Genomic DNA, 13564 nt, shown 5'->3' with positions numbered 1-13564 from the left:
CCCACCCGCACAACGCGATTGGTGTGCTCTTAGCACCCTTCCACTCCTCCAAGAGGAGCCTCAGGGTGAGCCCTTTCACCACGTCAAGGTGGCACACCGTCGAAAGGGTGTCCAATGGGGCCTATGTCCGATTACAACCATATGTGTCCGATCGGAATTGTGTCCGATTGGGTCTGTGTCCGATCGAGCCTGTATTCGATCGGGACTGTGTCCGACCGAGCCTGTTTCCGATTGGGTCTGTGTCCGATTGGGAAATATTGTCGTGTCCGATTGGTAATGTGCGCAATCGAGACTCACTTGTTATAGGTGGTTTCGCAACACAATTAAGAGTCTGAATACACTGATTAGTTTTCGTTCTCACTCACAACAACGTTCTAAGGCTATCACAATCCCGGATAGAACTGCGAGAATAGGCTTGAAGACTTAATAAGTCGGAGCGAGTTGTAACCAAAATTGGTGTAATGGTTTTTTTATATCGAGAGCTGAAGATGAACTGATTTTTCTGAGCCAGGATTTTGTGTATATCGAATCTTGGCGTCTCTTCGCGTACTCTCCATTAGGCAAACAGTATTCTTTTTTAACCGATCAATTTTTAAATGGTGCCCCTCTCATGAGTTGAAGGTGTCTCCCTTCCAAAAGAAGGTTCAAAAGCGCCTATTGGTGTAAACTTTTTATTTAAAAAAATTAAATCTCGCCCACTGGAGAGTCCGCCATGATCGGCCAAGTTGACAGTTTTATTATTCACTTGAGTTTTATTTCAAGCAGATAACGCGCAAGGATGATCTAGCAGGCGAACACGTGGTGTCGAATGTCGCGAGTCTCATTGTCAGTCGCGGATCATAGTTACATTTATAAAATATTACTCTAGTTCTTAGAAGAGCCTTTGTTCGAGACTCTTCCTATAACGCGTTTTCACTAGAGGACTTCCAAGAAAAAAAAAATTATTTGATCTATAAGAAATATTAGGGAGACCGGAAAGTAATGTCGTTTCTGCGCATGTCGATATTCGTTTGTCATTTATTAGCTTATTGTGTACTTCAAAGTCGTGCCAAAGACATTTTAAAGTTAGAGTGACTTGTTTACTCGTAAATAATGAAATCTTAAATTTTTTTTGCAATTTATGGTGAAATGGCCAACCAAATACTAGAAGAGGTACATATCCGGCATTGTATGCTTTTTGAGTTTCACAAGGATAGTAACGCAACAGTTGCTATCAAAAACATTTGCAATGTTTATCCAAGTGCATTAGACGTTCGTAAATGCCAAAGATGGTTTCCTAAGTTCAAATCCGGTAGTTTTGATCTTTTCGACTCGTATCGATCAGGAAGATCAACAACTTTAGACAATGACATGTTAAGGGCGGAAGTGAAAGCAAATCCGTGTCAGACAATCGAGGAACTGTCAAACACTCTTAACCAACCTTGGTCGACCATCCAAGAACATTTGCAGCAGATTGGTAAAGTAAGCAGAGCAGGTGTTTGGGTCCCGCATAATCTGTCCGAAGAAAACAAAGCTAACCGGTCCACCACATGCAACTTATTGCTTCAGCGGCACAATACAGAAGCGTTTTTTGATCGCTTGATCACTGGAGATGAAAAATGGGTTTTCTATGATAATCCAAAACGCAAAAGGCAGTGGCTCTTTCCGAATGAATCGCCACGAAGTACAGCTAATCCAGGTTTACATCCCAAAAAGGCGCTTTTGTGTGTTTGGAGTATTCGCAGGGTCATTCATTTTGAAGTGCTGAAACCTGGACAAACTGTGATTGCAGACCTTTACTGTGAACAATTGGATCGAGTAAATCAATCTTTAATTGAAAAGTGCCCAGCGATTGTCAACAGAAAAGGCGTTACTCTGCAACACGATAATGCGAGACCGCACTGCGCAAGACGAACCCTGGAAAAAATTAATGAATTGGGGTGGGAGGTATTGCCTCATCCACCATACTCGCCCGATATTGCGCCATCGGATTTCCATTTATTCCGATCGCTACAACATTTTCTAAGTGGCAAAAAATTTAAAAATTTGGATGATGTCCAAAATGCCATCTCCAGATATTTTGCTCAAAAACCAATTGATTTTTATCGATCCGACATTGAAAATTTGCACACTAAATGGCAAAAGGTTGTTGATAACGAGGGTGATTACATCATTGATTAAAAATAAAAACTTGTTAAAAATTTATCTGTTTGAATTTAATGTAAAAAAACGACATTACTTTCCGGTCCCCTTAATATTTATCTCTTGCATGCGCACTGTTTAGATTTCGAGTTTTTTCATGGTTCGAGTATCTTTTAGTTGCTGCTTAAAATTCTTGGTCTTCTAGGGGACCTTTGTTCGAATATTTATCACGCATGGTTTAGATTTTGAAATATTAGTTTCGCCTGCTAGATATTCCTTTAGTTTATTGTTTATGCTAAGTGCAAAGAGTTCCAGAGCGTAGACGTTTAATATTACATGAAAGAAAAGAATCGTGGAGTCCACCGAACGTAACATATTTATAGAAATGTTATAGACAGATTCACTCACAGATTCACGGGTTTCTATGAAATAAAAACGTATTTTATTTTTATTAACAGAAACCTGATTTTCAAAATAAGTTTAACAATTTTGAATATTGTATATCACAAATTACACTATTATAAAGTTTATTAAGAGTGTTATATACTATAATATCAAATCATATTGATGATGTTAAATGCGATTAAAATTCCTTTAATTTGCAAAGTATATCTTACAGGATGTATAATCCGAAAGAAAATTTTTCGTAAATTCAAAGTCGCACAAAACAAACTTACACCAAAGCAAAGTATAACTTGGCGTGCCCGGGTCGCATTAAAACATATTGTCCCAGATCTATTTGTGTTGTATATCTCATATTATGTAAAAATTACTTGCATCATTCATATAATTAAAGTATTATTATATTAAATATTTACATTTTATATAAGATTTTATTAAGTTTCATACAAAAAGGATGAATAAAAAAAAATATAATGATTTACGAATCTACTAAAATTTCAATTATATATATTATCTACATATATCATCATACATTACCTAAAAAAAATATATATATACATATATTGGGTGATTGCATAAGTTCGTGCCCGATTTAAATATAAACTTCAATAGATTATATTTTAGAGATGACACTTTTATTAATCAATTATATAGTCTCCATTCTTTTCTACAGTGGTTTTCCAACGATCTATAAGCTTGTCGATTCCATTTTTGAAGAAAGAACTTGGTTTTTCTTGAAAAAAGTTTGTAAGGTGGTTTTCGACAGCTTCCTCGGAATTGAGATTTTTGCCATTTAAACTATTCTGCAAAAACCAGAACAGATAAAAATCTGAAGGCGCAATATCTGGAGAATATGGCGGGTGCTGCAGAATTTCCCATTGCAAATCCTGCAGTTTTCTTTCAGTTATTCCTTTCAGTCAGGAGATGCGGCATCCACGTATCAAGCTTGGAAATGTATCCAAGCTTTTAAATGACGAAAAGCGGTTGAATTATCGATGTTCAGCCTTTCAGCAATATCCTCAGTTGTAATCCTTGGGTTTCTTTCCACTAAGGCATGCACAATGTCATCATCAATGCCAGAAGGCCGTCTAGAGCGGGGTTGATCCTCCATGTTGAAATCACCATTTCGAAATCTGCCAAACCACTTTTTGACTGTTCGGAGAGCAGGAGCGCGGTCCAAATAAACGCTTTGAATATTTTTTTGTGCAATCCCAACACACACCTTTCCGAAATTCATATAGCATTACATGCCGCAAATGCACCTTTTCGTTCTCCATTTTTAATGATTCCTCTTATGCACAAATGGACTTATCTGAACAATATCTGACGCTAAATTGACATAAGACAACGTCATCTATTCGGTGTAAGCAACAATTACCACACGAAAACAATAGAACTCCGCCATGCAGTAACTTAATGCCATCTATGAAAATCGGGCACGAACTTATGCAATCATCCAATATATTGTTGCGTCCCTGCGGGTCGTCTGTGACCGTTATTCCTGAATCTGCTGTACCCGTCTCCGGGAGAACGTTGCTAAGGGTTGTTGTTAAACAACGGCGTTCATCTGGAGAGAGATCGGCCATTTTAGAATCTCGCGACGGATGCCATTCCGGGCGGACGTATTCGAGATTACGATAACCGTTATTGTTCTGTGTTCCTTGTATAATAGTGTTCTATGTTATTATATTAAATTTCGTTCTTTCAAAGGAGTGTTAATTATTTACTTGCGGTACGCGAGTGTCGGTTGTGTCACGCGGATTCGAGTTATATCGATTTCGATCCGCGAACGCAACATTTTGGGGGCTCGTCCGGGATACAACGGAGTGGACGATTTTCTGGAGAATTGTGTGTTTTTTCATCTATAAAAATGGAGATGGAACAGGAAAATTCGCCGACGGCAGGAGTTACGACGAGAAAGAGGAGTCGTCTGACTTCAACGGCGGCTACAACATCGGGACCATCATTGGAAACGGTTACGCTTCAGTCAGCGATGCGTGAGATCCGTGAGCTATGCGAGGAGCGATTGCAGCAGCGAGCCGATTTTGAGACGCAATTGCGCCAACACGATGAGCAGCGAGCTATATTTGAGGCACAACTGCGCCAACGCGACGAAGCGTTACGTGGAATGGAGCAGAGGATTCGTCTGCTGGATGATAACAACCAGCTAAGTCGCTCTATTAACAGAAATTTTATGCCTAATGTTACGCCTAATTTTGAGAAAGACGCGCGTAATTCAATTAATATTAATACGCAATTAGGCTTTAAATTAAAACCGGATATTTTTGACGGGACTGTCCGCTAAGGGAGTTCTTCTCACAGTTCGAGTTAATCGCGCGAGCAAATAGGTGGAGTGACGCTGCGAAAAGCGTCGCTCAAAGCGTCGCTCTCGTATCATGTCTTAGAGGAAAGGCGCGTGCGGTATTGGAGTATATCGTTAATATTGAAAATCTCGATTAAAGGCAGATTTAAATCACATCCGAAACCCGATTTATGGTTTATGTTACTTGATATTTGTTAATTTTCTTTCTGTTTTTTTTCTTAAGGAATTGAAGAAGATGTTTTATAGAATCTTCTTTCGAAATTTGTTCTTCAAAGACTATCATTGAAGACTCTGTCTCTCCCCGGTTTTTGATCGTGGTTTTTCCGTGGGACGAAGGGCGTATGCCGAGACAGGGACTTGAGGTGTCCTCTTAGAAGGACGGTGGATCCACGGGTGTTACCCTCCTCTTGTCCGAAGATTCGCTCCCTTATGTTGAGATGCGGAGATGCGGCAGCATTGGATATTTCCGGAAATCAGGCGAAGAACGGGGGACAGCTACTGCAATTTCAAGATTTATCGAAGTCGATTGGTTTCTGGATTTCGACGGTGCTCGGTAACCTGCAGCAGCAGCTCAGGGTAGGAAACCGTTTTTGTACCCTGGAGTCGACATTGGATATTCTTGTCAAGCGGGTTCGATGGCAGTATCCTGTATATTCCTGAAGGGTGTGTGATTGGGGCCGATAAATAATGGCGCTCGGTAACCTGTAGCAGCAGCTCAGAGTAGAGCAGAAAGTCTTTAAGGCACCCTGGAATCAACGCCTTGGAAGAAGAGGACAACGATCAACCCATTTAATTTAGAAAAGCTCTTCTACCATTGATTGTCGGGACGACAATCTTGAAGAGGGGGAGTAGTGTTGCGTCCCTGCGGGTCGTCTGTGACCGTTATTCCTGAATCTGCTGTACCCGTCTCCGGGAGAACGTTGCTAAGGGTTGTTGTTAAACAACGGCGTTCATCTGGAGAGAGATCGGCCATCTTAGAATCTCGCGACGGATGTCATTCCGGGCGGACGTATTCGAGATTACGATAACCGTTATTGTTCCTTGTATAATAGTGTTCTGTGTTATTATATTAAAGTTCCTTTCGTTCTTTCAAAGGAGTGTTAATTATTTACTTGCGGTACGCGAGTGTCGGTTGTGTCACGCGGATTCGAGTTATATCGATTTCGATCCGCGGACCCAACAATATATATATATATATATATATATATGCTACAATATCAATTCATAATCAATATTTAATGCGATTAGGATTCCTTTAATTTGCAAAATTTGTCCTACAGGATGTATAATTTAAAAGAAAACTTTTGTGTCATTTATTTATATTTTGTATAAAATTTTATTAAGTTTTATACAAAAAGCATGTATCAAAAAAATGTATAATGATTTACGAGTCTACTAAAACTTCAATTCATAAATACATATACATTTATATATTATTTACATATATTATCATTCACATATATTACATCAGAATAATATATATATTCATAAAATATACACTTAATCCGATCCGGACACGCCAAGTTTTTATACTTTGCTTTGGTGTGTTTGTTTTATGCAACTTAGAATAACGAAAAGTTTTCTTTCGGATTATACATCCTGTAAGATATACTTTGTAAATCAAAGGAATTTTAATCGCATATCAACAATATGATTTGATATTATAGTACATAACACCCTTAATAAACTTTATAATAGTGTAACTTATGATATACAATATTTAAAATTGTTGAACTTATTTTGAAAATCAGGTTTCTGTTAATAAAAATAAAATCCGTTTTAATTTCATAGTGTGCGGGGATGAGGCGAGAACCAGGATTCCCAACAAATCACGCGGGTTTTAACAAAACACAACTTTATTTTAACAAGCACTAACAAATGTTCACCAACGATAAATTTAATCCGTAAAGCAAAATCATGTCCGTGTAAAATTAGCCGAGAGTCAAATGTGTCTATTTTTCAGGAAAGTGGAATCAAAAGCTGCAAACTGTTTAACTCAAGATAACTTAGTGACTGACCCAGGGCTTTGTCTTCAGTGCCCTTTTGTCAGCTCCGGCTCTCTAGAAGGTTCCATTACGTGCAAAAGCGCTTTCTCATTTCCGGAATGTGTGGGAGGGAACCGTCCAGAAAATCGGAGGCTGATTAGGCGAATCGAGAATCGCCTGGCTCATATTTGTGGATGCGTGGGCGCTGATATCGAAAGGCGCCCGTGCGTCTAGCGTGTCTTGTCGCGCATGATACCGCGCGTGTGCGCCGATTGCGTCACGCTAATAGCGCGTTGCGCCACGATATGATTAGCTCACGTGTCGCTTAGACGCAATTCCGAACATGCCGCCCGCCTCGTCATGTGTAACGGACGACATGTTTGAGGATCGCGCATGATGGTAGTGATGAGCGCGTCGCTGTGTCCGCCTGTGCGCATCTGTGGTGGCATTTTGCGCCACCTGAAACCTTGTGTGTGATGAGATTTGTGGAATGTGAATGGTGGAGTGTGTTAGTGTGTGAGTAATGCACGTTGTGAATGAATCGTGTATCGTATCGTTTAACAAACCGTGTGTGTTGTTCGTGTTGATCTCGTCCTGCGTGCGGATCGGAAGCAGGACGAGTTTCGCAATCGGTCGTTTATATTCCGTTTATATTGGCCGTACGGACGGTGACCACGCGGACGAGTCCGCCAGCGCCGGGGTGGACAGCGGTTATCCGTGCGAGTGGCCACTTTGTTGGTGATGTGGTCTCGTGCAGGAGTAGGCACAGTTGTCCAGGTATGTACGTCTCCTCTTTTTTCCACTTTGGTCTGGATACGAGCCCGTGAAGATACTCCTTCGTCCATCGTGTCCAGAAATGCTCTCTCATTTGTTGTAGGTGTTCCCAACGTGACAAGCGTGTAGCAGGAACATCCTGTAGTGACGGCTCCGGAAATGCTGTGAGTGGCGCTCCGATGAGTAGATGACTCGGGGTGAGTGCTGACACGTCCTCTGGATCATCAGTCAGAGCGCACAGGGGCCTCGAGTTGAGGCACGCCTCAACCTGAGCTAGCAATGTGGTCATCTCCTCGTATGTAAGTGTCGTGTCTCCGATTAGTCTCTTCAGGTGGTGTTTGATGGCCTTGACCGCTGCTTTCCATAGACCGCCAAAGTGAGGAGCTGCAGGTGGATTGAACATTCATCGCACTCTGCTGTTGGCCATGTCCGCAGCAATGCACTGGCTCTCCTTGCTGCTTGCGGTGAACAGCCTCCGTAGCTCTTTATCAGCGCTCACGAAGTTTGTTTCGCAATCGCTGTGGAGCTCTGAGCACAGGCCCCTGCGGAACACGAACCGTCGAAAGGCAGCCAGGAAGGCTTCCGCCGTGTAGCTTGAGGCCACATCTAGATGCACTGCTTAAGCACACAAAGATCACCAGGAAGGCCTTGGTTGATTTGTGTCTTCGCCCTGGTGACGTTCTGAGGTAGACCGGTCCAGCATAGTCCACACCTGCATACTGGAACGGCCTCGTGGGTGTCACTCTAGGTTGAGGAAGGCTGGCCATGAGTTGTTCTGGCGTTGCCACCCGCCATCGGACGCAGTTAACGCATCGGTGAAGGCACCTCTTGATCATGCTCCTTCCTCTCGGGATCCAGAAGCGCTGTCGCACCAATGCCAATGTCAGCTGCACGCCTCCATGCAATGACCGCTTGTGACACGATTCTACAACTAGTTCGGTGAATTTTGAAGAAGGCGGCAGAATGACGGAATGCTTTTCATCCTCGGTGAGCAAGGAATGGTGTATTCTGCCTCCGACTCTCAGGATCCTCTCACTGTCGAAGTACGGATGTAGACCTTCAAGCAAACTTTGTTTTGGCATTGTTGCCCTTGTGGTGAGTAATTGTAATTCTGTTTTAAAGTGTGCGGCTTGAACCACGCGAATCCAGAGCCTTTCAGCCTCCTTGAGCTCCGCGGCAGTGAGGTGGCGACTGGGATGTCGGATCGGTCGTGTAGCCTTCTCAGCCTTCGAGACGTTGCTTCTGGATACCCATCGTCTCACCCATGCGGTCACTCTGAGGAGTTTGTGTAGACAGGAGAAGCGTGTGAGCAGGTGATGCTCCTCCAGCTCCGTGGCCGTCGCTGCCATAGCCACGACTGTTCAGTCTCGCAGCCCATTGGTGTGTCTTGGTTGGTTCGTCGCCCTCACTGTGGCTTCACGTAGAAAGATAGGTCCTTCCCACCAAAGTTGGTGTGCTTCGAGGTCGCTAGGATAGAGGCCTCGTGATGCGCAGTCGGCTGGATTGTTGTCGCCCGGGAGATAGTTCCAGTGAGCCTCTGGTGTCAAACGCTGAATTTCGACAACTCTATTCGCCACGTAGGTCTTCCACTTGGATGGATGCCCTTAGATCCAACCCAGTGTCACTATCGAGTCCGTCCACAGGTATGTTGGCGTGTGTTGAAGTCCGAGAACCGCTGCGGTGTGATTAACCATCCGGGCGAGAAGCAGCGCTGCGCACAATTCTAATCGAGGTAAAGTGATTTGTTTAATAGAAGCAACCTTACTTTTCGCAGTTATTAAGGAGGTAACCGCGTGCCCATCTTTATGGCGTGATTGCAGATACAATACTGCCGCATACGCCCTTTCCGACGCATCAGCGAAGCCGTGCAGTGCTAGGGAGCTGCTTCTTGGTTCCCTCTGCAGAGTCCTTTGAATTTTGACTTGCGTCAGGGTGGATAAGTCCTCCCGTAATCTGGTCCACTCTGCTGCCTCATGATTCGGCAGGGGGTCATTCCAATCGAGCCCTAATAGCCATGCTGTCTGAATGATGATTTTTGCCTTTATGATTACAGGCGTCAACTATCCAAGAGGGTCGTAGAGTTGAGCCGTCTACGACAAGATGGTCCTTTTGGTTATGGCTTCTTCCTCCGGTGGCTTGACAACGAACGCGAAGCAGTCTTCCATCGGATTCCATCGGAGTCCCAGGATGGAGTGACTGATCTCCTCTGGCTTCCAGGCTCGTGTATCGCATTGCATCCGATCCTCTTCAGGTATGGTTTCCAGCAACTCTTCACAATTGGACGCCCACTTCTTCAGCGGAAAGCCGCCCGCCCTGCACAACTGAATTACCTGATTTTGCAGCTCTTGTGCTCCCTCGATGGTGTCCGCTCCGGTCAAAACGTCGTCCATGTACACATCATTGAGGAGCACCGTTGATCCCTTCGGGAATCTGACGGCTTCATCACGTGCCGAATAATAAAAATATCAAAATTGTAAACCTCTAACGCATGAAATTCAAACGAAATATTTTTATTTATAGGGCATTGTGAATTTGTTGTTTATATAATTATTATTTTACTAATTAACATATTTCTTACGATTAAATTAAACATTGTTCATTTCCCTCTGTTTTTTTATAGAAAGCAATTTATGTTATTATGAAAAACTCGCGCAATATTTATTTATTTAATGCTAAAATGTTGCTGGGAACGAAAAAAATAAAATTATACAAAAAAAAATTACACTCGGGGATTCTAACTAGCGATCCCGCGCTTACAAGACCTGAGCGCTATCCGCTCAGCCATACGGTCGCTTCAATTATCGTCTATCACGAAGCGGTTAAGTCGTGCTGGAAAATTTTTTATAATTTTTTTTTGACGAATGCGTGAAAAGCGCGCGCTAAAACTTTAACACAATTTCTTTCTCATTAAGGACTATTCATAGAAAAATCACCGCTTGAATCTGAGATGGGCACGTGTGGCCCTCCCCTTGTAAGACGGTAATTAAAAATTGTCCGTTCTTGATTTAAACCGCCTTTTCCAGGGTACGGTCTAAGTAAGTATTCTGTTAACTGAAATGCTGAGTCTCCTACAAGCACGTAAGGTAAAGATGGCCCATCTATTGTAAGAGGTTTTGATTTAGGCAAATTCATTTCACGTTTGTTGAATTTGTGACCTATTATAGAATCTCTAAAAATTCCACCGTCACTACGTCGGCCATAAGCTCCGATGTCAACAAAAGTTAAAATATAATCTGCATTGCAAATTCCGATCAATACAATGCTCTATGGCTATGTTTATAATTAAAATATGCAGAACCTGCATTATCTGAGCACTGAAAAAAATTTTCAAGAACTTATAATTTATCCTTACATTATATATATATATATATATATATATATATATATATATATATATATATATATTGTGACGTGACGTTTTTGGGACGTCCGTCACAAGGGCCGAATGGCCCGATCGGGGGCGGTTTTTCGGGGGCCTGCGTCTTCCTAATTTAGGGAGAGAGCGGCCCGATGGTCAGATCAGCGGGATCTGACTTTCGGTTAGAAAAATCGAAAATGTAAGCTCGAGATGAACCCGCGAATTGGTTATCGACACGAGGTCGAGCGGCGGGATCCCATCCGGCGGAAGGAGAGGAAGAGAGAAGAGCGGGAGTCCAGGACACCAAGGACACAGGAGACGTAAGGTCGTAATTGTTAACTATTAAAAGACACTTTTGGTGGCTAGTAAACATCGCTGCCGGTAATGTATATTTCTTACGGCAAGAAAGGAGAGCAGAGGGCCGGAATAATCCGGCCAAAGGGGAGGCCACTCCACCCGCACGAAGCGAGGGAGTCCCAAGGACGGGGCGACGAGCGGACTCTCAATCCGGAACCTATTCCATCAAATAGGGAAGAGAGCCGATCGGGCGCAGCCGTAAGCCCGCACCTTTAAGCCGAACAAGAAAATCTGGGAAACTCCGGGGTGATGAAACGACCAACACGGCCGTGATGACAACAAGGATCGCGAGGATCGCAGGTCGCGTAACGCGAAAGCGCCACAAGTGGCGCGATAGCGATTTATCGCGCCGGCGTGTCTCCTGCAGGACTCTCGCTCGGCACTGTTCGGCGAGCTGTACGTGAGGACGCAGGTTTTCCGAGGAGCGAGCGAACCTTAAACCGATTAACGGAAGCACGGAGAACTTCCTGCCGGTGGGACGAGCGTCGTCGACCGATTTTGTTGCCGAATAATTGTAGGTAATTAATCCGGATGAGTCGCGCCCTTAATAGTTGTCGAGCCACGCGTTTTGATGGATTAACTTGGTGAATATTTTTGGTAGATTAAGTCGCACGGCCGACGGGCCCATGTCGCTCATCCGAATTAGGTAAAATAGGCTCTCTCTCTATTCACTTCGCCGCCGCCGACAGTCATTAGTGTTATTTTCGCGTTTGTCTGTATAATATGTTGTGAATTATCGGGATTTTTGCGTTCACGCGATCGATATTCCGACGCGCGCAGAGTATTGCGCCGCGCGACTCGTACACCACAGTCGTTATCGATAGTTTCCGTATTGTTTCTGTGTATTGCTAGCGCGTGTTTTGTGAGTATTGTAAGAAATTAGAGTCAGGAGAAAGCGAAATCCTAAAACTTCGTACAATAAATCTATCGGGTGTCTGTGAGCCCGCTATTAGTTTCCGCGAGTCCTGCGAGTTAGATATTCGGTATTTCAACGGAAAGGTTACCGTCATTGTTATTGAGACGTATATCGGCTTACCGCGAGCCGGACAAACGGACCGATTTGAGTCGTGCAACCTAGTATTTTCTATTAGATCGAAGCGGATTCACGAGCGAGCGTAAAGTAGTTACCGGCGTATTCGAGAGATTTCTTTAGCTGTCGCGGCCTAATTAAGTCTCGTACGGCGGAAATCCTCGCGGCCAAAAAGTCGAGTTAAAGCGCGTAAGACGCCCGGTAATTTGATACTGTTGCGCACGGTCGTGCCGATCTCCGCGGAAATAATATATCTTATTCGCCTGTAAAATAATTACTGTCATCAAAGGCTATTATTTATGCGAACTGCTGTACACTCTGGTTTCTTTTCAATATATTATTGTTATTTTTATTTTAACATATCGAATGCTCATTTTGGATCCCGTGTTCTGGACTCTCAAGATTTCTCCCGTCTTCCCCGAACCCCCCCCCCCCTCTACCATTCCGGGTATACTGAATAGCCGCGGAATTTTGCCGTCGCGTTAATTATCGGTCGCGCGATTATCTTTCGGTGTTGCGTTTATCGTGAATGGTGCGGCCTGCCGTACTTGGCGCCCAACTTGGTTTATTTTGCGATTCCGGGAATTTTTGTGGATCGCAAGATCGATAGTCGAAATACGCGCCGAAGGTGTACCGTGGGCATCGCAGAACCGCCCGCCGAATAAATAATTATTAATTAAATAATTTTAAAATAAATATACGGTTACAATATATATATATTGTTTTTGCATATGTATATACCTGAAGAAGAATATGTTTTCCATCAATTGCTCCAATACAATAGTTAAAATTCCATTTTGTCTCGAAGTCTCTAGCAATATTTAGCCAATTGTCTTCATTTAAACAAGAAGGAAGTATTTTCTTCTGCAGACAATTCCAAATAGTATTACATGTCTCTTCGATGATATTACTCACAGTTGTTAATCCAACAAGGTATTGATATGACATAGATGTCATCGAATCACCAGAAGCTAGGAACCTAATTAATATAAAAAAATCTGAGTTTGATATTTATAGGAAAGAATTGTATATATAGATAAGTAGATAAATAAAAAGTATATAACAAAATCAATTCTATAAATTTACCTTATTGTCAGACATAATCGTTCTGCTGCAGATATAGGCTCCCGAATCACTGTTTGCTTCATAATAAATGGTGCTATTAAATTTAGTAACTCTTCAAATTGTGTAGGAGTCATGCGAAAATAATTCCT

The 13564-nt window shown here is 42.8% G+C and overlaps 2 protein-coding genes and 2 pseudogenes across 2 annotated transcripts; 1 reads left to right on the top strand and 3 right to left on the bottom strand.

Moving 5' to 3' along the window:
* The first annotated feature begins 981 nt into the window (after positions 1 to 981).
* LOC138940707 (uncharacterized) lies at positions 982 to 1582 on the top strand (annotated as a pseudogene).
* Positions 1583 to 8093: 6511 nt separating this feature from the next.
* LOC138940539 (uncharacterized) lies at positions 8094 to 8954 on the bottom strand. Its single transcript, XM_070309524.1, has one exon. The coding sequence runs from the start codon at positions 8952 to 8954 to the stop codon at positions 8094 to 8096; it is 861 nt and encodes a 286-aa protein (XP_070165625.1).
* Positions 8955 to 8966: 12 nt separating this feature from the next.
* LOC138940538 (uncharacterized) lies at positions 8967 to 9995 on the bottom strand. Its single transcript, XM_070309523.1, has 3 exons — positions 9750 to 9995; positions 9371 to 9665; positions 8967 to 9208 (listed from the first exon to the last, which is right to left on the bottom strand). The coding sequence occupies exons 1-3, from the start codon at positions 9993 to 9995 to the stop codon at positions 8967 to 8969; spliced, it is 783 nt and encodes a 260-aa protein (XP_070165624.1).
* Positions 9996 to 10512: 517 nt separating this feature from the next.
* On the bottom strand, positions 10513 to 13564 carry LOC138940537 (uncharacterized; annotated as a pseudogene).

The sequence above is a fragment of the Polyergus mexicanus genome, unplaced genomic scaffold (assembly GCF_030449975.1).
Source record: "Polyergus mexicanus isolate NDT 795.1 unplaced genomic scaffold, iyPolMexi1.0 SCAF_17, whole genome shotgun sequence".
In the NCBI taxonomy this organism is placed as follows: domain Eukaryota; kingdom Metazoa; phylum Arthropoda; class Insecta; order Hymenoptera; family Formicidae; genus Polyergus; species Polyergus mexicanus.
The sequence above is the reverse complement of the archived record's forward strand: the minus strand, read 5'-3'. Positions and strand labels throughout refer to the sequence as shown.

What these genes read in the sequence shown, in the direction of transcription:
- LOC138940538 (XM_070309523.1), bottom strand. Translation starts at nt 9,995, where the DNA reads ATGGACGACGTTTTGACCGGAGCGGACACCATCGAGGGAGCACAAGAG. An exon ending in TGGAAGACTGCTTCGCGTTC is followed by an intron (nt 9,666 to 9,749) that starts GTTGTCAAGCCA and finishes CCTCTTGGATAG; the next exon opens with TTGACGCCTGTAATCATAAA. An exon ending in CTCCTTAATAACTGCGAAAA is followed by an intron (nt 9,209 to 9,370) that starts GTAAGGTTGCTT and finishes GTTGGATCTAAG; the next exon opens with GGCATCCATCCAAGTGGAAG.
- LOC138940539 (XM_070309524.1), bottom strand. Translation starts at nt 8,954, where the DNA reads ATGGCAGCGACGGCCACGGAGCTGGAGGAGCATCACCTGCTCACACGC.